At 38.2% G+C, this 24,945-nt stretch overlaps 1 protein-coding gene across 2 annotated transcripts; it reads right to left on the bottom strand.

Moving 5' to 3' along the window:
• Positions 1 to 6,750: 6,750 nt before the first annotated feature.
• Positions 6,751 to 24,943, bottom strand: TYW3 (tRNA-yW synthesizing protein 3 homolog). 2 transcript variants are annotated; one of them, XM_060089970.1, is made up of 6 exons: positions 24,681 to 24,943; positions 22,055 to 22,135; positions 20,862 to 20,960; positions 20,573 to 20,644; positions 17,959 to 18,092; positions 6,751 to 7,813 (listed from the first exon to the last, which is right to left on the bottom strand). In XM_060089970.1, exons 1-6 carry the CDS (start codon positions 24,852 to 24,854, stop codon positions 7,585 to 7,587), a joined length of 789 nt encoding a protein of 262 aa, XP_059945953.1. In that variant the 5' UTR covers positions 24,855 to 24,943; the 3' UTR covers positions 6,751 to 7,584. The 2 variants fall into 2 exon arrangements, with proteins under 2 accessions (XP_059945953.1, XP_059945954.1); XM_060089971.1 differs by lacking the exon at positions 20,573 to 20,644.
• Positions 24,944 to 24,945: the final 2 nt, after the last annotated feature.

Here is a 24,945-nt window from a genome sequence, read left to right as displayed (position 1 = left end):
TAAGCATTTATGGGTATTAAAATTCTTTTGTAGTAAAAGAAGTCTGCATGTTGAGAGCAGCATGGTAGAGCAGGAAAAGGAGCGGCTTGAGGGTCAAAGCTCATTTTTAAAGGCCAAAAGTCCTAACCAAAAGATATTCCTTATTATAAAACTTCTAAGGTAGGGCTAGATTTACTCCCCCCTCACCAACAACCAAATTAAAGCCTGTTCAAGGGCCACCCACAGAAGGGTGACAGCAGCCATTTTTCAAGATTCTTCAACACTTAGCCCAGGAACATACACAACTCCTGTCAAAAATGGGGGAAGCCCTTGTTTTCAAAACATGGTGCTCATCACTGTTTTTGCTCTCATTTGAAATCAGGTGGCTCTGAAGGAGGCTTTATTTCTTTGGGGTTAAGTTTAGCCCTCGAGACCTTTGCCTTAGCTTCCAGAACATCAGTGTTGAGTGCTCAGGCCTTGCAGGCTCCCAAACAGCCACCCATGGTCCCACCACCTCAAGGGTGCTCCAAGTTCAGGCACATCACAGAACCTGCAGCACTCTGCTCCTTTCCTAGTGAGGGAGGAGGGTTAAACACCCTGGCAGCCATTCCTGTCTTCAGCTCTTGAAGCACCAAGCCCGCAATCCAGGACTGATTTATGGGTATAAGAACATGTGTGGTTGCACAGGTCCCCCTGCTTAGAAGAGCCCTGAACTTACCTTAATGCTCTGTTGTTACCATTTTGTAATTCTTTTTTTTTAATTTAATTTTATTTTTGGTTGCGTTGGGTCTTTGTTGCTGTGTGTGGGCTTTCTCTAGTTGTGGTGAGCGGGGACTACTCTTCATTGCAGTGCACGGGGTTCTCATTGTGGTGGCTTCTCTTGTTGTGGGCTCTTGTGTGAGCTTCAGTAGTTGTGGCACGTGGGCTCAGTACTTGTGGCATGCAGGCTCTAGAGCACAGGCTCAGTAGTTGTGGCACACAGGCTTAGTTGCTCCGCGGCATGTGGGATCTTCCCGGACCAGGGCTAAAACCCATGTCCCCTGCATTGGCAGGCGGATTCTTAACCACTGCACCACCAGGGAGACCCCATTTTGTAATTCTTTTTCTTTTTTAAATTTTATTTTTAATTTATTTTTTTGGCTGTGTTGGGTCTTCGTTGCTGCACACAGGCTTTCTCTAGTTGTGACAAGCGGGGCTACTCTTCTCTGCGGTGCGTGGGCTTCTCACTGCGGTGGCTTCTCTTGTTGCGGAGCATGGGCTCTAGGTGTGCGGACTTCAATAGCTGTGGCACGCGGGCTCTAGAGCACAGGCTCAGTAGTTGTGGCGCACAGGCTTAGTTGCTCCGCGGCATGTGGGATCTTCCTGGTCCAGGGATCAAACCCATGTTCCCCTGCATTGGCAGGCTGACTCTTAACCCCTGCACCACCAGGGAAGTCCCTGTAATTCTTAAACATTATTTTTTTAGCTGAAAACAATGGAGGTTTATTCTTTTCTTTTCTTTTTTAATTTTTTTTTTTTTTTTTTTGTGGTATGTGGGCCTCTCACTGTTGTGGCCTCTCCGGCTGCGGAGCACAGACTCCGGACGCGCAGGCCCAACGGCCATGGCTCACGGGCCCAGCCGCTCCACGGCACATGGGATCCTCCCGGACCGGGGCACGAACCCATGTCCCCTGCACTGACAGGCGGACTCTCAACCACTGCGCCACCAGGGAAGCCCTTTTCTTTTCTTTTTTAAACAGTGAGATGAGAAGGTTTATTTAAGAAAGCATTAGATGTTTTTGTAAGTCCATTAACTTTTCTTTGGGATTTACATGAAAATTCTGTTTCAGTGTGTGTATATGGATAAGGAATTTTTTTTTCCAATGGAAGTATAGTTGATTGACAATATTGTGTTAGTTTCAGATGTTCAGCAAAGTGATTCATTTATACATATATAATTTAAGATTCTTTTCCGGTATAGGTTAATAGAAGACATTGAATATAGTTCCTTGTGCTATACAGTAAATCCTTGTTTATCTTAAACATTTTTAACGAGGGGCCCCACGTTTCCATTCTGCAGTGTCCTCTGAAATTAAATAGCCTGTCCTGCTCTAATCTTTTATTTATTATATAGTACACTAACATCATAGTTTAACTCCCCTGAATTTCTAAGCAAGTGTTGCCAACCCTGGTGCCCACAGGAACCAAGCGTTGAAGTGTGAATGATTGCAGCAGGTGAGACAGGGAACCAATAGGGGGTGCTGCAGCTGTAGTGAGAAGGAAAATAAGCATGTCCAAAAGGGGGAGCCAGTCCTCGGCTCTGCTAGAAGAGCTGGCTCAGTGTAGCCAGATCCTCCAATTTTTCAAGAAAAACTATGTACTTTAAAAAAAGTCATCATATTTTAAAATATTGTTTCAATTAGGAAAAATATCCTCTGTGTGGGCCAAACAAAACACATGTGCTTGGCTGTAACTCAGCCACTAGTTTATGATGTCTGGCCTAAGATTTCAAAAACAAAACCATGTTTTTTAATTTCCCTCTGTTTCTCAATAAACTTGACTCAATAAACTTTTCCCTCTCTTTTAGTACACAAAGGTAGTTAACAAAATTAAACAATGGAGAATCCGGACTTAGCAATAGGTGCTTGCCTCCGTCCTGGGGGAAGGGAAAAAATTTCCTTTCATTATGGATGGATCAATGACAATAAAAACAAACGACAAGGCAATTCTCAATAGGTTATCTTGTATTTTATTACTAAATATCCCTGCCGCAGTTAATATTGTTGATCAGGCATGTGGATTGAATATATAAGTAAAATAACATGTTAAGGGGCGCTAAGGAGTGAGTGGGATTCAGTGTCTTCTTGGGCTCTTGGCAACACCTGGCCGCTCTTCTCTAACCTAAAAGGTCCAGGGTGGTTCTGTTACCTCAGGCAAAGGGATTAAGGGGCAGCCCCTCTCTTCCAGAGTCTCATGCAGATACTTTATAGAATTCTTTTTTATTTAAGTATAGTTGATTTACAATGTTGTGTTAATTTCTGCTGTTCAGCAAAGTGACTCAGTTATACACATATGTACATCCTTTTTAATATTCTTTTCCAGTATGGTTTATCCCTGCACTACACCGTAGGACCTTATTGTTTTTCTACAGTAGAACCTTGTTGTTTATTGAATCTTTGAAACATAGTTCCCTTGGAGGTCAGTTTGGATGAGTGAAAGAAAGTCAGTGGATTACAAGGCCTTTAGAGAGATTTTTAAACAACAGAATGTGTAGTCATTCCATCACAGGATGTTGTCCTCTACACACACATGCTTTTCCTACAATTCTTATGTATTTAGAGCTTATTTTCTAAAGTTATTTCCCTTCTTTTACCGTCTACCTGCCTGGCAAGTATTTCCATATTCTACTCATTAAATTAGAAGAAATGTTCCAGATATTCTGAGATTAAGATTTTTTCCTCCCCAAATTCCCTCCTAGCAGTACTGTATATAAGAATGTGCACTGCACGACTTCAAAGAGTGCCATGCACATCGTCATCTGTGGGGAATGTCTCCTTCTCCTGGAGCTGTACAGAGTCCAACACATAGCTATGCATGTGGCCGTTCTTCCTGGCAGCTGCCTGAGACCTAATGATAAGGACAGTGACTTAACTAATTAAAATATTGGAAGCTCCTCCTATATTATAGGAGGAGCTATGACATGAATATAACATGAATACACAAACTCTGTTATATAGATACATTGCAACTATAATCGTTGCTTTTTCCTTTTTCGTTAAAAAATCTTTAATTCCTCTCCAGTGCCTTCAGGATTACGTCTGTTACCAGTGGCTTCTAAAAGGGCTGGGTTGATTTTATCAGAACCATTTGGATGAGTTGTTTAAAAAATAAAGATTCCCAGAGAGAAAGGAAAAAATAAAAAGAGATTCCAAGACTCTAGATTGACGATTCTGGCTTGAGAGGTCTAGAGTAGGGCCTGGGATTCAGTGTTTTAGAAAGCAGCCTGGTATGCCCAGTCCCATTCCCACCAGGGAATTGCCTTGTTTAGGAAACACTGGTCTACCTCCATGCTGGACCACAAGGCCCTTCACAGTTGTGCTTCAACCAGCTTGACTCATTTCATACCACATGTTGTATTTCAGCTTTAATAGAATATTCACCATCACTGAATACATCATGTTCTTTGGTGCCTCATATTACACATTCCTCTGTCCACAAGAGTTTTGCTTGGATTTTTCTGTCAAGTGAACTTGTTTCTTGGCCTTTAAAACCTAAATGACATGGTATCCCCTTGAACTGTGATGGTAGTACTCCCTTGCCTAGAATCAATTATTCCTGCCAAGTTCTTATAACAGTATGTACTGTAGAAGTGATCCTCAAATATTGTTTAGTTACTTTCCCCAAAAGAATTTTTAAAACTCTGTACTTAATATAAAAATTTATATGCCTCATAAGTTTAAATCACTGATATAATTTGTAGCACATTAAAACATCAGCTCTTTATAATAAACGTATGCCATCACTTTCTCAAATATTGCCAAAATAATCTCGGTACTTTAGGTCAGATTCTTGTAAAAGGAGACACCATTCTAGTGCAAGTGATTTATTAAGCAGGAGCTCCCAGAAGAAATGGGGAAGGGAGTGGGAAAAACATGATAGGATTAAGGTGACATCACAGCGTTAGCCTGATGCTGCTGGGAGCTTAAATGGCAATTGCACATCCAAGTTTATCCCATTTCTGGGCAACAGAACTGTTTTGAAACCCTGCACTTGTCATTATTGGCTGTGAGACAGTGAGTGTGTGTGTGGTGGGGGTGGGTAGAGGGCAGGAAACAGACTCCCAGGCTTTTTCTCCTCTATTTTAGAATGAAGAGGCTCCAGCAGCCTAAAGCAAGAACAGCCAAGCATACAAACTGGGAGATGGGGCACAGCACTAAGTAGAGAGAGCTGGGCTCTACTGGAGAGGCCCAGCAGTTAGTCAGAGCATAGGAGACAGACCAGGACAGGAGAGGCAGGAGTCATTGTCTCAGAGGTGAAGTCTACTGGGATGGATGAGTTAGCTGGGGTGCAGACAGGAATGCAAGATGAAGGCCAAAGACAGACACTTGGGAATGCCTTCAGCGTTATTACCCTTTGGTTTCCAATTAGAGAATGACTTGGGAGCTTTAAAAGAAAAAAAATACATGTTCTTATCCCTGGAGATTCTCAGGTCTTTTCTGCATTTTTTCAAGGTTCTAAAGATGATTCTAAGGTGCAGTAAATGTTGAAAAATATTAAAGTGTTGGAGAGAAAAATAACTGATGATTCACTATAAACAGGGAAATGATTGAGAAGAAAGCATTCAGGATGCCGATGAAAGGGCAGATTCAGGGGTGTAAGAATGTTAACGGGGCCAAATGTTGCAGGATGGCAAGAAGATGGAGGACTCAAAATGACTAAGGGAAATATTAGTATCTTACTTTAAAGGCCAAAGAGAGAGAGTTCAGAGCCATGATAGAAAAAAGGAGTAAACCTGGGCATATATCCAGACAAAACTATAATTCAAAAACATACATGCACCCGTATGTTCATAACAGCACTATTTATAGTAGCCAAGACATGGAAACAACCTAAATGTCCATCAACAGATGAATGGATAAAGAAGGTGTGGTACATATACACGATGGAATATTACTCAGCCATAAAAAGGATGAAATAATGCCATTTGCAGCAACATGGATGGACCTAGAGATTATCATACTAAGTGAAGTCAGAAAGACAAATAACATATGCTATCATCACTTATATGTGGAATCTAAAATATGACACAAATGAACAGAAATAGACTCACATAGAGAACAGACTTGTGGTTGTCAAGGGGGAGGGGAGCAGAGGGAAGGATTGGGAGTTTGGGATTAGCACAGGCAAACTATTATATATAAAATGGATAAACAAGGTCCTACTGTATAGCATGGGGAACTATATTCAATATCCTGTGATAAAATCATAATGAAAAAAGAATATGAAAAAGAATATATACAAATGTATAACTGAATCACTTTGCTGTATGGCAGAAATTAACACAACATTGTAAATCAATTATACTTCAATAAAATTTTAAAAAATAATAATAGCTTAAAAAAAGAAAGAAAAAAGAAGTAAAGAAAAATCTCACAGTAATTTTGGAGCTTCCTGGACCCCATCCCTGATAAATTTGCTTAGAGGACAACAGATAGCTATAAAGTCAATTGACTTTAAAAAATGAGAGTATGGGCTTCCCTGGTGGCGCAGTGGTTGAGAGTCTGCCTGCTGATGCAGGGCACACGGGTTCGTGCCCCAGTCCGGGAGGATCCCACATGCCGTGGAGTGGCTGGGCCCGTGAGCCATGGCCACTGATCCTGCGCGTCCGGAGCCTGTGCTCCGCAACGGGAGAGGCCACAGCAGTGAGAGGCCCGTGTACAGCAAAAAAAAAAAAAAAAATGAGAGTATGAAGTGGTGTCTGTCAGAAGATAAGCATCTGGGATACAAATCTAAAAATAATTTATATAAATACTTAAGCAAATTATAAAAATATTAGGAAATGCCAAAATCACAACTCAATGTTGACTACCTCATATAATTTTTCTTACTTGATGTTCTGGTGTTTTTATCTTTCAGTTTATTAGTTCTATGACTAACTAGAAATTTCTCTTTAAATGTATACTTTCTATGATTTGATATTCTGAAAATACATTGTGAAAAATCTTCAATTTATAATGAAAACAAATAGCAAAGTAAATAATAACATATATGCAAAATGGTCTATTAAGTGCTTTCACATTTTTATTTAACTTGATCCTGTCAACACTCCTCTGGTGTAAATATGGGAGGGATCAGAATTACTATTATGCAGAAGAGGAAATAGAAGCCCTTTGAAATTAAGCGATTCGCTAAGGACCACCAACTTCTCTGTAGCAGTCAGAACTCAAACCCGAGGCTTCTGATTCTTTGCAATTTTTCATAGCACATTTGTTCTATTGAGATTCCTGTGTCATAAGTTATCACTTCTGACCAGGCGTAGTGAAAAACTATGCCCACCTGCTTCATGGAGGATGTGCCAGTGGCAAGCTCTGGTTTGTGAGAAATAATGGGGAAAGAGGGTTCAAGTATAATATTTTGTCTTGAACAAAAAGGGTATCTGTTGTTTTATCCACAATGGCTAAAGAGAGGAAAAAACTTGTCCTTGGACTCCATGGCAACAAGCAGCAAAGTGACCCCCTTGAAGGCTGGAGATTTCAAAGTTAAAAATAAGTAAAATGTTGTTATGATTTTTACTCTAATATTCCTAATGTTAAGGCTCTCTTGAAAGGGTATTATAGTTCTCCTGTTTTATAGAAGTAGAAACTGAAACTTAAGGAGAGCATTAAAAATCATAATTTTATTTTTGCAATGACTGTGTAACTAAAAACGATGGTATTTAAGAGCAAATATTGATATTTTACACAGCTATTTTTTAAAAGCTAAGGGTTTCCCTAAAATATAGAGAAAAATTAAATCTTGTCTTTCTAAAAGGCTGATACACTCAACAAACTAAAATACTCCTATAAAGAGCAGCTTTATAATATCTATTAGAAACATTATTTTACCAAGACACTTCAGAACCAAATCTCAGTAATCTTCAGGGAAGATAGTAACACTGATTCCTGGATCATCATGATCATCATTGTCAAGTTCTTTATTATTTTCTTCAGTAATATATTTGCCACATGCTTTTTCTGGGTTTCTTTTTTTCTTGTGAGTATATGATGAGTTATTTTTCTCTTTGATTTTCTCTTTGGGATATGAGGTCATAGAAATAGTTTCTTTTTCCAAAGCATGTTGTAGGCAGTTGTAAAACCTGTAAAGAAATAAAGTATTATTGTTATATCTGTGTGTTCTGAAACAAAAGGAAATACACCTAGAATTTATAAATTACATAAACCTGATGTCTCATATTAACCTCAAGATATAGAATAAATCACAGAAATAACGTGCTTCTTGCTTTTATGATTTTTTTACTTAGGAAAAGAAATGTTTCAGTTCTTTAAGAACAGTCCTGAAAACTGGTTTGGAATCACCTCTTGACAACCTCTATCCTACCTTAATTTCTATTCCAGATATAGGAATCAAACAAAGATTAAAAAAAAGAAAAAAAAATATTCTTTCAAAAGAATCACAGATGTAATAGAGGCTCATTTTGGAGAATCTGAAAAATATGTGAAGTTACAAATACAGATCACCTTTACATAACGACCTAAAAATAATGACTCTCATATTTTTATTCTTTCCAGTTTATTAGTATATTCTGAATTAATACATCTGTACATGTATACATATACCTACTGTCTTTTATACAATTGTGATATTACATATAAAGTTTTACATTGTTTTTTCAAATTTAATATTTATTGAAAACACTTTCCATATCACTAAATGAACTTAATGGTAGTATAACATTATGCCACTTAGATTGGCCTTAATTTACTTTCATATTTTCCCAATACAAACAACAATGTGATAAATATTTTGGAAATAATGTGATCTGAGTTTCTAGCTATTTAGGATAGATACCTAGAAATGTAACTGCATGGTTAAAGGTTATAAATATTTAAGGCTCTTGATAAGTACTACCTGTTTTCCAGAATGGGTCTTCAAAAAATATGCTTCTAAGGGCAGAACTTGAGAGACCACTTCACTCATACAGTGAATATTACATCAAAAAACACGCTTTACTTATAGGTGATTACGGTCTCTCATTATTTATATTTTCGTTTCTTTGTTTGAAAGTGAAATTGAACATTTTTATTAGCTATTTTAATTTTTTAATGTAAATTATTCTTTTCCTTTACTCATTTTCCTGCTGGAGTTTTTGTGTTAGTTTTCAGCATACGTTGGAAAGCAGCAGGATGGCTTGGTATGTTGTGTGTGCTTCACATGAGTGGTCCCCTGGGAAAGATGAGGTTGGCTAATTCCAACCTCACTGAGTCTCGATTTCCTCATTTATAAAACTAGCTATTATCCTGTACCTAGCAGGGCTATCGGAGGGATATATATGTAAGTACCTAGCACAGTGCCTGGCACTGAGTAAGTTCTCAAAAATTACTATTTTTATGGAATATAAACTCCATAAGACCAAGGACTCCATCTATCTTGTCTTCTGTGATATTCTTAGCATGGAGTACAGTACAGCCACACTTGGGTAAAAATATGCCAAATAAGTGAATAAATAGCTACTGAACAAAAAAGGTAAATATGGATGTATTACCTTAGGTCCCAAATAAAATGATCTAAAAGTTGAGAACTCCTTTGCCACTGTAGGGATCTCATCATGCTTTAATATCCTATTATAACGGGAGGCTATGACAGGAAATTTCTGACATCTGCAGAAGAGATTGCTATTTGGACCAATTTTCTTCTTTCTTGAATTCAATGAACAGGCTAAGTTCTGCTTGCAAAAGCTCTAAAACTGCCCTAAAAAACCCAAGATAATCACCTCTTCCCAAATACTCCACACAATGCTCATATATACCTAACATGATTACTAATATCCTATCCATATTTCAAGAACTTATATACTCATCACTGTACACCTTGATATCTAGCACCATGCCTGGCAGATAATAAGGGCTAATTGATATTTCTAAAATGAATAAATCAGTCTCAAAGAGAGAGGTACAGTAAAAAGGAAAACAGTATTTTAAGAGTTATAGCAAAAGGCTTTGAAAAAATTAACTGATGTTTAATTTTTTAGACCCCATAACATGGTAACAACCTTTTCATTTAATGCATTCCTTATATCCTTACTTAACTGAAACCTGGTTTTCCACAAAGACACCACTGCCCTGCATTCCTCTTAAGTGGAGACTGCTTATTATTTCCATATCCTGCCTCAGAGTTGAGCGATAAGGTCAGAATTCACCTGCCTCACCAACAGTTTGCCAGACTAAACTCCTTCATGTGCCCATCTGGTTATCTAACAATATTCTGTTCAGTCCTTTACATTCATGGAAACTTCTACACTTGGCTTTATCTTTGTCTCCAGGTCTTGCCATCAGTCTGGGTGACTTCAATGACTGGTTTTCTTCTCATCTTCCACAATGTCTATTTAGAATGGTCTTAAAAAATGACCCAGTAGCATAACTCACCCTTATCTGATAATAAGAGGTTATTCATGATGTGCAACTTTATCTTCTATCACTCTCTACCCAACCCTGCTCTTTAAACTTAGGTAACCAAGTCTTTTCTCCGGATTCTACTGCATTCCTAGAAAATTAAAGATAAGACTAAATTCTTCTTTTATGATCACAGAGAATTAACAGCTGTGTAAAATACCTTGTCAATTACATTAAAAAGGTAATGAAAGAGGAACAGGTGCCTTACTTTAATCTTCTATCAAACAACCTAAGAATTCAAAGCTATATCCTTGGGGTACCAAAAAAACAACTGGTAAAATGGAACAAAGACCTTTCCATGTTGAAAGCCAAGAATAAAACTTCAACTACTTTTTTGTCTTCCTTGGTTAAGGGCACTTTTAAAATGTCCTTTGGGAAGCTATCTTACTCAGTAAGTCAGAAATTTGTTTTCCAATTACATGTTCTCTTCTTATGATATGATCCTTTACACAGCATTCTAAAGCCCAATTCTCAAAGTGTAATTTTCTCAGCTCTCAAAGGCAACAAAGAGTTTGGAGTATAAAAAGAAATGTATGCTCAGGTAACTGTTTTTTTCCCCCCCTCAAAAGAAAATCAAATTGTCTTCAGTTTTTCTACCCCCACAGTCAAGATTATATTGACATAGGGCAACCTGTATATACTTCTCTTCATGAGAGAACGTTTCAGAACAGTCCTGGGAAAATAAATTCTTGTTTCTCGGATCTGTTAGAGGACCATGTGCGATAAAAAGCTGGTATTTCGTTGACTTCCGAAATAGGAACATAAAATTAATGAAATCTAGGCACAATTTCATACCCTTTTAAGGCTTCCATTATTAACAAATAACAAAAGAAGCCTATTCTCATATATCATGTATTTGGATTTTTAACTGATTTTAAGCTCTAGAATTTTTTATTAAAAAACATGTATGTGACAGGGCCTGTGCCAGTGCTAGAAACAGGTAAGAAATGTGGTCTGTGCCCTCAGGGAGCTCAGGGTTTAATGGGGGCTGCAGAGCCGTAAAGATACACTCAATGTGCCATGAAAAAGCTAAGATAAAGCAGGAGCACACTGGGGCCACTGGGGGCACTTTGCTCCAAGTAAGATCATGAAATGTTCCTTGGAAAAAAAAACAATGCCCGGGCTGAATTGCAAGGATGAGTGGAAGCTGGCTAGGTAAAGGGAGAGGAATTATGAGAGGAAAAATTGAAGGGAGGGGACATCCAAGGAGGAACTATCAGAAAATACGTGTTTTCACTATTTACTTCTCTGATCTTCATTATCTACTTCTCTGATCTTAAGTATATAGGGAAATGTGTGAGTTATTTATTTACCAGCTTTAGTTCCATTTAAAAAAATAAGACTTGACTCCTTCTCTTCTCCCCCTGTTTCTACCTGCTGCCACATTTGGGTTATGTTCTGCAGTATCTCTCCCATTCATTTTGTTACTCAGGGTCCTGTTTCTTCTTGCCTGGACTGTGTCGCAAGAGCCTACTCCTGCTTGCCCCATGAGTAAGCCATTTTACATCTTCCAGAATAATCACCGTAAGGCTTTGAAGCCATAAAAGTAGTACTACTGTTAGAAAGAGTCTGTCAGCTAAATTGAGCAAATATTTATTGACCACTATGCTCCTGTCAGACACTCAGAAAATAATAAGAAACTGTCTTTGCCTTTGGTGAACTCAACATAATTTGTTAACTTTTAAGTTCCTTTATTGTTTAGGATAAACTCAATAAACATTTATTGGGTTTTTGCTGTGAGCCAGACACTCTATAAGGTTTTAGGATGAGAGATATTTGAAGTGTGTGTATGTATGGGTATGTGTTTAGTTGGTGGGAGGGGAAAGTCAGTCCTATACACAATGTGACCAAGTTGTACTGGGGAAAAAAAAGATATATATGCAATTAAACAACTGTAATTTAATATAGTTCACATTTCTGTTTTCACTGAGGCATAAACTGTAATAATGCTGGTAAATGATAATGAGAATTTGAACCAAGGAAATGGGTAAATGAGGTTGAGATTAAGGTAAGAAAGATATTAAGGAAAGGCTGATGGGATATTTTGGTTAGATATATTCAATAGGTTATTAGACATATGGGCCCAGGACTCAGGAGAGATTTGGAAGATCTACCAGTATCTGGGGAAGTAGCTGAAGCAATGGGCCAGGAAAGGAATCCTGGAGAACGATAGCATTTAACCAACAGATAGAATAACAAGAGAAATCCAGAAGGAAGCTAAGAAAAAGCACCACAAACAGGAAGGAAAGCAGCAAAGTGATGTAACAGAAATTCTTACCGACAGGTACATGAAATAATGTTCAATGTCACTAATCATCAGGGAAATGCAAATCAAAACCACAATGAGATATCACTTCACACCTGTCAGAACGGCAATTATCAAAGAAACAAAAGACAACAAGTGTTGGCAAGGATGTTGAGAAAAGGAAACCCTTGTATACTGTTGGTGGGAATGTAAAATGGTGCAGTTCCTGTGGAAAAGAGAACAGAGGTTCTTCAAAAAATTAAATATAAAATTACCATATCATCTAGCAATTCCACTTCTGGGTAAATATCAAAAATAACTGAAAGCACACACTCAAACAGATATTTGTATACCCATGTTCACAGCATCATTATTCACAATAGCTAAAAGGTAGAAAAAACTCAAACATCCATTGATGAATGAATGGATAAACAATATATGTTAAATACAATGGAATATTATTCAGCCTTAAAAAGAAGTAAACTTCTGCAAAGGAGGCAAGACTATACAATAGAGAAAAGATAGTCTCTTCAATAAATGGTGCTGGGAAAACTGGACAGCTATGTGTAAAAGAATGAAATTAGAACATTCTCTAACAGCATACACAAAAATAAACTCAAAATGGATGAAAGACCTAAATGTAAGACCAGACACTATAAAACCCTTAGAGGAAAACGCAAGCAGAACACTGACATAAATCGCAGCAATATCTTTTTCGATCTGTCTACTAGAGCAATGGAAATAAAAACAAAAGTAAACAAATGGGACCTAACTAAACTCCAAAGCTTTTGCACAGCAAAGGAAACCATAAACAAAACGAAAAGACAATCCTCTGAATGGGAGAAAATATTTGCAAACAATGCGCCCAACAAGGGATTAATCTCCAAAATTTACAAACAGCTCACGTGGCTCAATATCAATAAAACAAACAACCCAATCAAAAAATGGGCAGAAGACCTAAACAGACATTTCTCTAAAGAAGACATACAGATGGCCAAGAGGCACATGAAAAGATGTTCAACATCACTAATTATTAGAGAAATGCAAATCAAAACTACAATGAGGTTATCACCTCACACCAGTGAGAATGGCCATCATCAAAAAGTCTACAGACAATAAATGCTGGAGAGGGTGTGGAGAAAGGGAACCCTCCTACACTACTCGTGGTAATGTAAATTGGTGCAGCCACTGTGGAAAACAGTATGGAGGTTCCTTAAAAAACTAAAAATAGAGCTACCATATGATCTAGCAATCCCTGGGCATCTACCTGGAGAAAACCATGGTTGAAAAGGATATATGCACCCCAGTGTTCATTGCAGCACTGTTTACAATAGCCAAGACATAGAAGCAACCTAAATGTCCACTGCAAATGAATGGATAAAGAAGATGTGGTACATATATACAATGGAATATTACTCAGCCATTAAAAAGAATGAAATAATGGATGGACCTGGAGATTATTATACTAAGTGAAGTAAGTCAGACAGAGAAAGACAAATATCATATGATATCACTTATGTGTGGAATCTAAAAAATATGATACAAGTGAACTTATTTACAAAACAGAAACAGATTCACAGACTTAGAAAACAAACTTATGGTTACCAAAGGGGAAAGGTGGGGGGAGGGATAAATTGGGAGTCTGGGATTGACATATACACACTACTATATTTAAAACAGATAACCAACAAGGACCTACTGTATAGCACAGGGAACTCTGCTCAATATTCTGTAATAACCTAAATGGGAAAAGAATTTGAAAAAGAATAGATATATGTATATGCATAACTGAATCACTTTGCTGTACACCTAAAACTAACACAACACTGTAAATCAACTATAGTCCAATATAAAATAAAAATTTAAAAAAAGAAAAAAGCCCACAAAAAAGAAAAAAAAAAAAAGTAAACTTCTGATCATACTACAACATGGATAAACCTTGACAGCATTATGCTAAGTGAAATAAGCCAAACACAAAAGGACAAATATTGTATGATTCCACTTGTATGAGGTACCTGGAATAGTCAAAATAATAAGAGACAGAAAACAGAAGAGTGGTTACCAGGGGCTGGGAGTTTGGGGAGTGGAGAATTATTGTTTAATGGGCATGGAGTTTCAATTTGGGATAATGAAGAGGGTCTGGAGATAAATAGCAGTGATAGTGGTGGTTGCATAGCAATGTGAATGTACCTAATGCCAATGAACTGTATAATGGTTAAAATTATAAATTTTAGGGCTTCCCTGGTGGTGCAGTGGTTGAGAATCCACCTGCTAATGCAGGGGACACGGGTTCGAGCCCTGGTCTGGGAAGATCCCACATGCCGCGGAGCAACTAGGCCCGTGAGCCACAACCACTGAGCCTGCACGTCTGGAGCCTGTGCTCTGCAACAAGAGAGGCCGCGATAGTGAGAGGCCCATGCACCGCGATGAAGAGTGGCCCTCACTTGCCACTAGAGAAAGCCCTCGCACAGAAACGAAGACCTAACACAGCCCAAAATAGATTAAAAAAAAAAAAAACAAAAACACATAGTGCCAAGTCCCACCCCAGAATTCCTAAGTCAGTGGAGCTGGGGTAGGATCTGAGAATTCGCTTAAAAAAAAAAAATTATAAATTTTAGTTATGTATATTTTACCACAAAAAAACCAGCCACTGGAAATATTAATTTACTTTTTCAGTCTAATTTGCTTTATTTTTATCAATATTATATGCCAATATATTTGGCCCTTTTACTCTATATTTAAAAAAAATTTTTTTTAAGATGCGATTTTTTTAAAATTAGAGTATAGTTGACTTACAATGTAGTGTTAGTTACAGGTGTACAGCGAAGTGAATGAGTTATACGTAAACATATATCGACACTTGTTTTAGACTCTTCTCTTATATAGGTCATTACATAGTATTGAGTAGGGTTCCCTGTGCTATACAGTGGGTCCTTATTAGTTACCTATTTTATATATAGTAGTGTGTATATGTCAATCCTTACCTCCCAATTTATCCCTCCCACCACCCCCTTCCGCCCTGGTAACCATAAGATTGTTTTCTACATCTATAACTCTATTTCTGTTTATTCCACATTTTATTTAACATTTATTGTCTCATTACACAGTGGTGAGAAGAAGAACATGGATAATTCCATCCAACCCGAGTCAGTCCTGATCTCTTATTAACAGCTACAAAGATAGCCCTCCTCTTGTAATGGGTAAATAGATCTCCAAACTTCATATTTTTTTACCTGGAAATCATTATGTATGAAATTATCTTACTCTTCCCACTAAGAAGTGGGCTTAGGAATTGTTTTTTTACAAAAGAAGTTTTTTTTCTATTAAAATTATTTTACCTTTTGATTTTCGTATCTCAAGAATATTTCTTATTGCTGGAATGTTACACATTAGGATTTTAACTTTTAAAAATTCTCTTATTATAGTTGTTTGAATTATGAAACTTTGGTCCTGTGAGAAACCAATTTTAGTACTCAACGTCTGATTGCAGAACTCATCATCTCCCGTGTTTATTTTTTCTCTTTTCCACAGCAGAAGAGTAACTCTTTCTCTGCATTTGGTTGAATATACAGCTGTTCCCAAAGGAGCTCCCTAATTTGTTCACCCTTTCTGAATTCACATGTAATCTTCTAATCAGTATCTTAAGAAACTTTTTACCCTTCTTTAATTTTTCACTGATTTTATATGATGAGCATGACTCTCTTGATAGCAGCATGCACACCATAATCTCAAAACATTTTTGAGTCAATGGATTTAAAGCATAATTTGATTTTATAGTTGGTGAACGTGACTCAATTAACTACACCAGGTGTATAGTTAGTTGATCTTGGGCTATATTTATAATCTTATTGAAATTCATGTAAGGAAACAGAGAAACTGATTTGCTACCTCGTACATTTTTGCAAACAGTCTCACTAGAATACTATCTAACAACCGTAGTCAACTTTTGGAATGGTACCAGTAAGTACCTACATACAGTTCAAACTCTGTAGTCTGGTGGAGTGGCTGGGTACCTTCAGTTGCTTACTTGAAATCATCACTTTATTTAGAATGTTTGCTCAAAGAACCTTGTGGCCAGGTAACCTCTCAGCTTTTTTCAGCCAGGCTTCCGCTAAAAAATTCAGCCCTAATGCCTGAGGACATCCATTGTATGTCATGAATTACTTCTCTCCAATGTATCTAGATTAGTACAAGTTATATACCACTGTTGGGAGAACTGAGAAATAGTCACTCGAATAATTTTGTTAATTCTGTGGTTCAGAAAAGGAGCCCTGGTTAAGAAAGCCTGGATGGTGGTAATGATGTGATTATAGGTTTATTCTCTGTATGAGTCGGTGAAGAAGGAGAAAGGCTATCCTATCCTAAGAATCCATGACATAACACGGACAGGGCCTGTCATTATACATATGCCGTCTAGTGTATACTAAAATTGTTCTTTATGATAAGTAGGTACAAGAAAAATGAAGCCAAGAGAGTTGAGTAAGTTGTGGGGGAAGCAGGATTTGAACTCAGTTCTGCCTCTGAAGCCCATTTCTACCCCTTTCCACCATGCCACACTGCTGCCATTGGCACTTCTGGCCTTAGCTGCTTCATTAAAAGTTCTAGGTATTAAAGAATTTTAAGCAGGCAAATTAAGCAATAGTATTCCTTTTCATTTCAGACAGGATTCTGATGGTGATACGGAGAATGGCTTAGCAGAGAGACATACTGGAAGCATTCTACTATGAGACGAGCTAATAAGGTTACTGCAATGGTCCTGAATAAAGAACATGGCAGGAAGGGTGGGGAGAGAAGAATGACTCAGGAGTTATTTAGGCCCTGATTGGCTAGTTGTGAGGTGACCAAAGAGGTGGGGGAGAAAGCAAAAAGAAAATTATAAATGACAACAAGATGACCATCAGTCCTTAAATAACTCAGAAATTTACATCTTACTGATGGTAGGTCAGTGGCATTTATCTTCATATATAAAAGGCAGCATAATAGTCACTTCTTTACATCAAAGATTCTATTCTTAGGAAAAAGTTGAAAAAGAAAGTCATGTAAAATTAATCTACCAGGAGGTGAAGTTTAAGAACAAGAGAAATATAAAGATATGATTTGATAGCCATAATCCTTCTGACTGGTACAATTATGCCAATTCAAATCTAATGCATGACAGGAGCTGGGTTCTGAGCTAGCCAGAGGTATAAAATATTTATCAGACTAAAATTAACCAGGCTGTTCTCCTCAAAAGGAGATTCTAGGTAGTCTTCAGTAGGTCACACCCAGGAGGCAGAGCATACCTCCTCCCTGGCTGCCTTCAACTGGATCAGTTATGGTCCCTGGGGCTGCTGGGCTCTCTTACCTGAGTAACTGTTTCTCCTTTATGCCTGTTGCTGGTAGTCACGTGTCCCACTATCCTCCATGGAGCTTCTTCCCCTTTATGCTCCATTTAGTACCCATTGCAGTCTGGCCTACTCTCATCAATTACTTGCATCATCTTAATTATTTGTGATAAGGCTACAAATATAAAAGCAGTTGGGAGTATAAACTGAAGATGGTGTATATTAATATTTTCAAAGAAGACCTAGGCATGTAAGACTATACCTTTCAATTCTCTTCTTGTTTTCCTCCATTTTTTGATTTGCTATCTTTATCAGGAAGTTGATATATTCCTCTGTCACCATCAGTTTTCCTTTATGGGTTAATGGAACTTCTAAGCCATGTGTGCTCCGGACAGCCTGCAAGGATCAATTTAGATATGATGACTTATGTACTAGAGAAACTGAATATAACTAAAGAAAAGTCCCAGTCAGGGCTGTGTTTATATATAGTTTAGCTCCATTACAACATTTAAGTTTGTGCTTTGATATAATTTAGTTAAATACAGTTGAATCAAAGGAGATTCAAATATATTTTCCCATTGTATAAAATCATTTGTAAAGCAAGTCATTCTATACATTGCCTTTCAGAGAAGCACATATTATCAAAGAATCCAATGAACTTAACAGTATCACTGTCACTAAAGCTAAGGAAGCTTTAATACACTATTTAAAGAAAAGAAATAAATGAAACCTCAACAGAAGCTTCAAGGGAAAACCAAAATGGACTGGATGCTAAAGGGCCTCTTAGCACTGCTTGAGCAGGGTTGTTACAAGATAAACCATGCCTTTTCTATCTCACAAAGTGGCTGCTTTCTCAATGCTTTAGGGTTGCCAATGTTACTAACCCTGTTGATGAAACAGTCAACATATTCCAAGTAAATCCAAACACTGGATATAGGTTAAGAAACAACAAAAACTATTATGAGGCATAAAAATTCATTCAACAAGCCTTTACTAAGCATCTGCAATGTTCTAGGCCCCATGTAAGATATGAAGGTACAGGATGAATATAACATGGCCCCTGCCCTTAAAAGAGCTAACACTTCTGAACAGGAAACAAACAAGTGAACAGAGAATCACAATACATCATGGTGCTATGACAGAAGAAACACATATGTGTACATGTACATGCATGCACGTACATGTGCACACAAAATGCTAAGGAAATGTAGAAGAGGAGCAACTAACTGAGACAGGTCGTGTTTTTCTTTCTTTCTTTATTTTTTTTTTTGTGGTACGCGGGCCTCTCACTGCTGTGGCCTCTCCCGTTGCGGAACACAGGCTCCGGACGCGCAGCCTCAGCGGCCATGGCTCACAGGCCCGGCCGCTCTGCGGCATGTGGGATCCTCCCGGACTGGGGCACGAACCTGTATCCCCTGCATCGGCAGGCGGACTCCCAACCACTGCGCCACCAGGGAAGCCCAGGTCGTGGTTTTATGGGAAATGTGGCATCTGAATTGGAATTTTAAAGGGTAAGTGTAATTTCACCAGATGTAAAAATGGGAGAAGGGGAGCATTCCAGCCAGAGGATTAACTTTTCTATAGTCATGGGAATGAAAAGCGTAATACACTTGGGAAACAACCAATAGTATTCTATCTGGCTGGGGTGGAAGTATGCTGGCAGAACATGAGCATAAATAAGGTAGATGAAAAACAGTTTATATAAGGCCTGAGAAAACACCAGGAGACCTTGACTTCTTTAAAAGGGGGATTCTGACAGTATTGGCTAGAGGGACGGAAGGAGAAGATGGGTAGGAGGAAGACCAGTCAGGAGACCACTATAAAGATAGAGGCGAGGGATGATGATGGCTCAAGCAGGCACAGTGGCAGAGCGCTTGGAGAGGTGGAGTCAGGAGTGAGAAATCAGACGTAGATGGGACAGGACTTGTCGCTAATTGAATATAGAAGACAAAGGAGAGAAGGTGAAGGAGTGGCTCTGTTCTTGCCTGGGCCACCACACGCAGTGGGGACTGAGATGGGGATGCAAAGCAGTACCATGAGCTTTCATTTTCTATTTAGTCATGCTTTACAGATGTCTTCTTTTTAAGCCACCTCTTTTTGGAAAAGAGGCTATTTGTTAAACATAGATAGAAAAAAGTAAAGTCTAGGGAGCTAGAATGGAAGCCGATCTGAAGTAGTTCAAAAGCAAACAATGTACACCATGCCAAACAGTAAACACAAACAGTAGCTACCACGTGCGATCAGAGAGAATAGGGCAAAATCACTAGGGGTTGGCTTGGCCAGGAAAGGACTCAGAGAGGCTGTGGGATTTAGAAGGAACCTTAAAGATCTTCTAGTCCAGGGGTCGGCAAACCTTTTCTGTGAAAGGATAGATAATAAATATTTTCAACTTTGCAGGTCATATAATATCTGTCACAACTACTCAATTTTGCCATCGTAGCACAAAAGCAACCTTAGACAGTAATTAATCAAATGGGTGTACTGGAACTGCCCGCCTGGGGGCTGAATGTGGCCCTAGGGCAGTAGTTCGATAGATCCCTCATATAGCTGAGAAAGTTCAGTCCCTGATGGATCCAGGCAGAAGACTTTAGACCCCCTGCCTGTGATTCTTTCCACTACATCATGGTGCTGATTAAATTGGGCCTTGACTATTTAGGATGAGGAAGACGGAGAGAATCAAGTTAAAAATAAGTGGAGGGGAATACTGTAAAATAAGACCTCAAATGTAAATCTAATGACTCTGGACCCTGTACAGAAAAGTCAGTCACTGAAGGTTTCTGAGCAAGGGAATGACAAGAAAATTTGAGTAGAAGGTTATTCAATAATCTGGATTACTTCATGATCAAAAAATTGCTTTTTGCCAAAAGGTATCATACCAACATAGTCTTTCCTCTCTTTCCCACTGTTATGCCGGAGTTCCTGAAACCAGAATCTATTGCCACTGAATGCTGTAAGAAAATAAATTTGTTAAATTTGGACCATCTGGCTAATCAAATAAACACTTTAGCCCTACAAACTGCAGAAACATTTATAACCCCAAATCTATAATTAAATAAAACACTAGTTGATTAAACTAGCATTGTATTAATTTTGGTAGAAAATTTAAAGTTTAAAATTAAATCTACTCACATACCTATAAATTCAAGTATAATCATAAAATTTTACCAGAATCTGTGCATCCTGCAACTGTCGACACTGCACATGAAGAACAAGTGGTTCAAATTTCAAAATGGCATCGCCATTCGCTTTCTTTAGGGCTACAATCTAAATAAACGGAAAATGTTAGGATCAGACACGAATACATGATCCTGTTCTTTGGTGACCCTTTATCCTACGTAACTTCAATTCTTCCAAGGAACTTTCAGACTCATTCTGCATCCTTCCACAGCAACTTTTCACTCTGTTTTCTTGGTCCTCGTTCTCCAAAACTTATTGATCCGCTTATTCTTTTAAGAGACCTGATTTCTAATTCTCCCATAAACCTTCTGTGTCATTCTTTCCAACCATACCTCAAAAAAGTCAACTACTACTCTATTTAATTCCATAGCAGATTTTTCATTAAGGAATATGGTACATAAAGACTAGAAGGTCTAGAAGGTACTAGAAGGTCTGTCTAAATGGTTTGCTGTTAGATTGAGATTTGAGACACATATACTATTATGTCTCAGCTAGAAGCTATATAAGACAGTTGTTACTTCTGTCTGCTTAGTCTCCCTGCACCATCCTCCCTCCTTCACATCATTTGATTCTGGTGGCACTGTCAAGCGTGACCCTGTCACTCATCACTCCCACTATCATAATATCAGAGACAACAAGTGCCTAGGTGTGATCAAGGATAGCATTCCATTCTACTGGCAAAAATAGCTGATCTCAGCGGGGAGAACACCTAACCAGGAAGGATGACTCAGTGTCCTTTGGAAATGATACATGGATCTTAAAAAGTAAATCTTTTTCTGCTGGGGTTGCTGGCAGCTATCTTTCCTGCCACAAAGATTATCTGCCACAGAAGAGGAGAAGGGCAAACATACAGAAAGAACCAGTACCCAAAGGAGATGAAGACTGAGTGAGCTTTGAAGACAACATTTAAGCACCTGAGCCAGTAACGTAAAATGCCTGACTAATGCAAACTTATATAAATTCATCTAAACATTTTAATTTAGGAAACTAAATAATCCTGAGCAGATAATAACCTCCCAAAACTAAAAAAAAAGCCATTGTAATGAATTCTCTTTAGGCTTTATAATCTACAGTCATTATGATTCTATACATAAACCACCTTGAATTTTCTATTCTTTTCATATGTATTTAAAGTGACTGTGAATTAAATTTTATTTCTAAATTTATATATAAAAACTTACCACATCATCTTTCACACAGGGTTTGTGTGTAACCAGTAACCAGCAATAGTTTTGTTTCTGAACCTCAGAACCATTTATATCCTAAAATGAAAAAATAACATAATTTAATTTGTCATATAATATTTACAAAATAATAAGTATAATGTATAGCATATTTTAGGCTTTCTTAATAATCCCACGTGATTTTAAGTATTACTGAGAACAATTCAACAGGCTTTTGGGTAAAGTTAACACAAATGTTAACAAAAATGAAACCAAATTATTTGAGATAGAAAGAAAGTAATTTGTTTATTAAGGTAAAAGAACTTAATAAATATTCTCTGAAATACGGTCATAATTTTTTCAGGAGCAAAGGGATTATCACAAGGGGCTGTACATGAATAGCCCCTAAATTGTACTCTAGCTGTTTTACATGATTAGCACAAAATTAAAAAAAATATTTTTGAATTCCTTTTGTAAGAAAGCACTGTTCCAGTCCCACACAGGACCTACCACTTTTTACTGACACCTGATCTGTTCATACCTTCCTATGTCCCTAGTCGCTATAGGCGTAAATTTGTGACCTCTGGATTAGACCTTATGTGTAGTCCCAAAGGGCAGAGCTAGGATTGAAAGATCACAATTTCAAGAGGGCAAATATTTTAATGTAACTTTTTACTTATTACCTGGAAAAATGTTTATTTGCTAAGTTCTATTAGGTACTTTAGATATAAACAGATCCTACCCTCAAGGACACTGGAAAGAGGATGCAGGAAACACATGCACTTTTAAATCACTAAACTTCTACAAGGTAACTTCTTTTTTTTTTCTTAAAGTTATGCATTTTCTCTTTCTTTTTTTTTACAACATAACTTTTATCCAGTGGGTACACAGGAGACTTTGCTGTCTGGCTTTGGAAAGGAGAAGAGCTGTGCTTGTCCTAAATAACTGATTTGTTTTCACTGAATGACCTCAGTGACTTATGTTTCTGATCTTATGCTGGCTGCTCTAAATCTTACAGCCAAATATGTGGCCCACCTCTAGAAAATTAACAGAGTCTAGTGGTATATTTTGAGAACTAATGCCATCTCTGCTTCATCTTATCTATACTCCCTTTATGCAGATTTTCTCACTTTTTATTTTTCTTTTTATATTGCCTATTTGTAAGTTGATCCAAATTCTTCCAGAAATAAGGCAAAGTGAAAATAAATACAAGGTATAAGATGATACATAAAATGAAAAGAGGTTCAGAAAAAGTCCTAAGGCAGTTCAGAAGAAATAGTCATGGCTTCCGAATGGATGTGTGTGTTTGTATTCAGGTAGAAAAGGGGAGTTTGGGGAGGTACGTCTCAGATATGCAGAAATGGGGGAAGACATTTTAGGAAAAATAAACATGAGCAAAGGCAAAGGCAGATAAATATAAGAGGGAAAAGAGAATAGTTGTTTCAGTAAACAGATTAAGATGAAGAGTAATAGTGGAAAATAGAGCTGAAAGGTATACTAGAGTATTTCAGCATAGATGAGTGACATGCACAGAGTTGTGATTTAGAAAGAGGAATCTGTTAACAGTGTGTAACATGGTTTGGGGTAGAAAGACTGGTAGAGTTCAGTGAACAGGTAGAGTTCAGTGACCTGTTAGGAAACCACTGCAGAAATCCAGGTAAGACAGGGCAGGAGAAATGGAGGAAGAGAGAGAGATCAAGACAAGAAAGAGTGCCAGTGCTCAGGGGGCAATGGAAGCAATATAAGAATAAGCAAGCCCTGCTAACCTGGGAGACCAGCAAATGGTCTGTCAGTGAGGAGCTAAAGAGTGAATCTATGAGTGTGCTGTCTTTCATGCTCTGAATTCAGTCCTAATGTTAAAATGAACACACAGCTAACTTTTACAGTGCACTTAATATGCCAGGCACGGTGCTAAAGGTTTCAAATAAATTATCCCATTTCCTCTACATAGAATCCCTATGAAGTGGATACTCTTTATTATCCTTATTTCATGGAACAAGAAGGGGCTAAGTTTAGATAACTTCCCTAAAGTCACATAGCCAATAATACCCAAAACTGGTTTAGAATCTAAGCAGTATCACTCCAAAGCCTGAGGGACTGACCACTATCACAGACTACATACTAATGCACTTTCTCATGTAATGTAAAAATTAACGGAGTTGTAATAACGGAGTGAGCCACTAGGAGGCAGTGAACTTCTTAACCATAGCGATCTTCAATCAAGTGGTTAACAACGATTTGGTAGAGCGGTTAACGAGAAGACAGCCGCCTCGCCAGGCTGGGAAGTCTTTAAAATTCCTTAGTATTAAAAAAAAATAAAATTCTCTAACCCTTGCAACTCAAGATAATTCCCAGGCCAGTAGTTTCAGCATCACTTGGGGGCTTGTTAGAAATACAGATCAGACCCTACTCTAGACCTACAGAATCAGAATCTGTATTTTAAAATATCTCCAAGTGATTAACAGACACATTAAAATTTTAGAAGCATTGGTTTAAGCCACCCTCTCAGTTTCCTTGATAAAGAAACCGAGACCACCGGTCAGAAGAACAAACACAGACAGGGTGTCACATTGGGTGAGCACAAGGCTCCTGGTGTTGCACACTACAGGGCAGGCGCTGGAAGGGCGCAAAGGGTCCTGCTCACCCGGTCTAGGAGGATGATGCGGCCAGCGCAGGAACTGGTGGTGAAAAACTGTTCTCGCCCATTTAGGAGCTGCACAAGCTCTACCACATCCTCGTCCACACTGCCTTTCCGGCTGAGGTCCGCTTTGCTCAGACACTGCGCCTTCCATCTTCTGAACTCTGAGCTACGATCCATGCGACGAGGGAGTCAGGATCTGTACTTAAACGTTAGCCTCGCCTTTTCCTGGGGGCAGCCATATTGAAGCCAGTGGTGGCCGGAAAGGTCC

This window comes from Mesoplodon densirostris, chromosome 2, assembly GCF_025265405.1.
Source record: "Mesoplodon densirostris isolate mMesDen1 chromosome 2, mMesDen1 primary haplotype, whole genome shotgun sequence".
NCBI lineage: Eukaryota > Metazoa > Chordata > Mammalia > Artiodactyla > Ziphiidae > Mesoplodon > Mesoplodon densirostris.
This window is presented reverse-complemented; position numbering and strand designations above follow the sequence as displayed.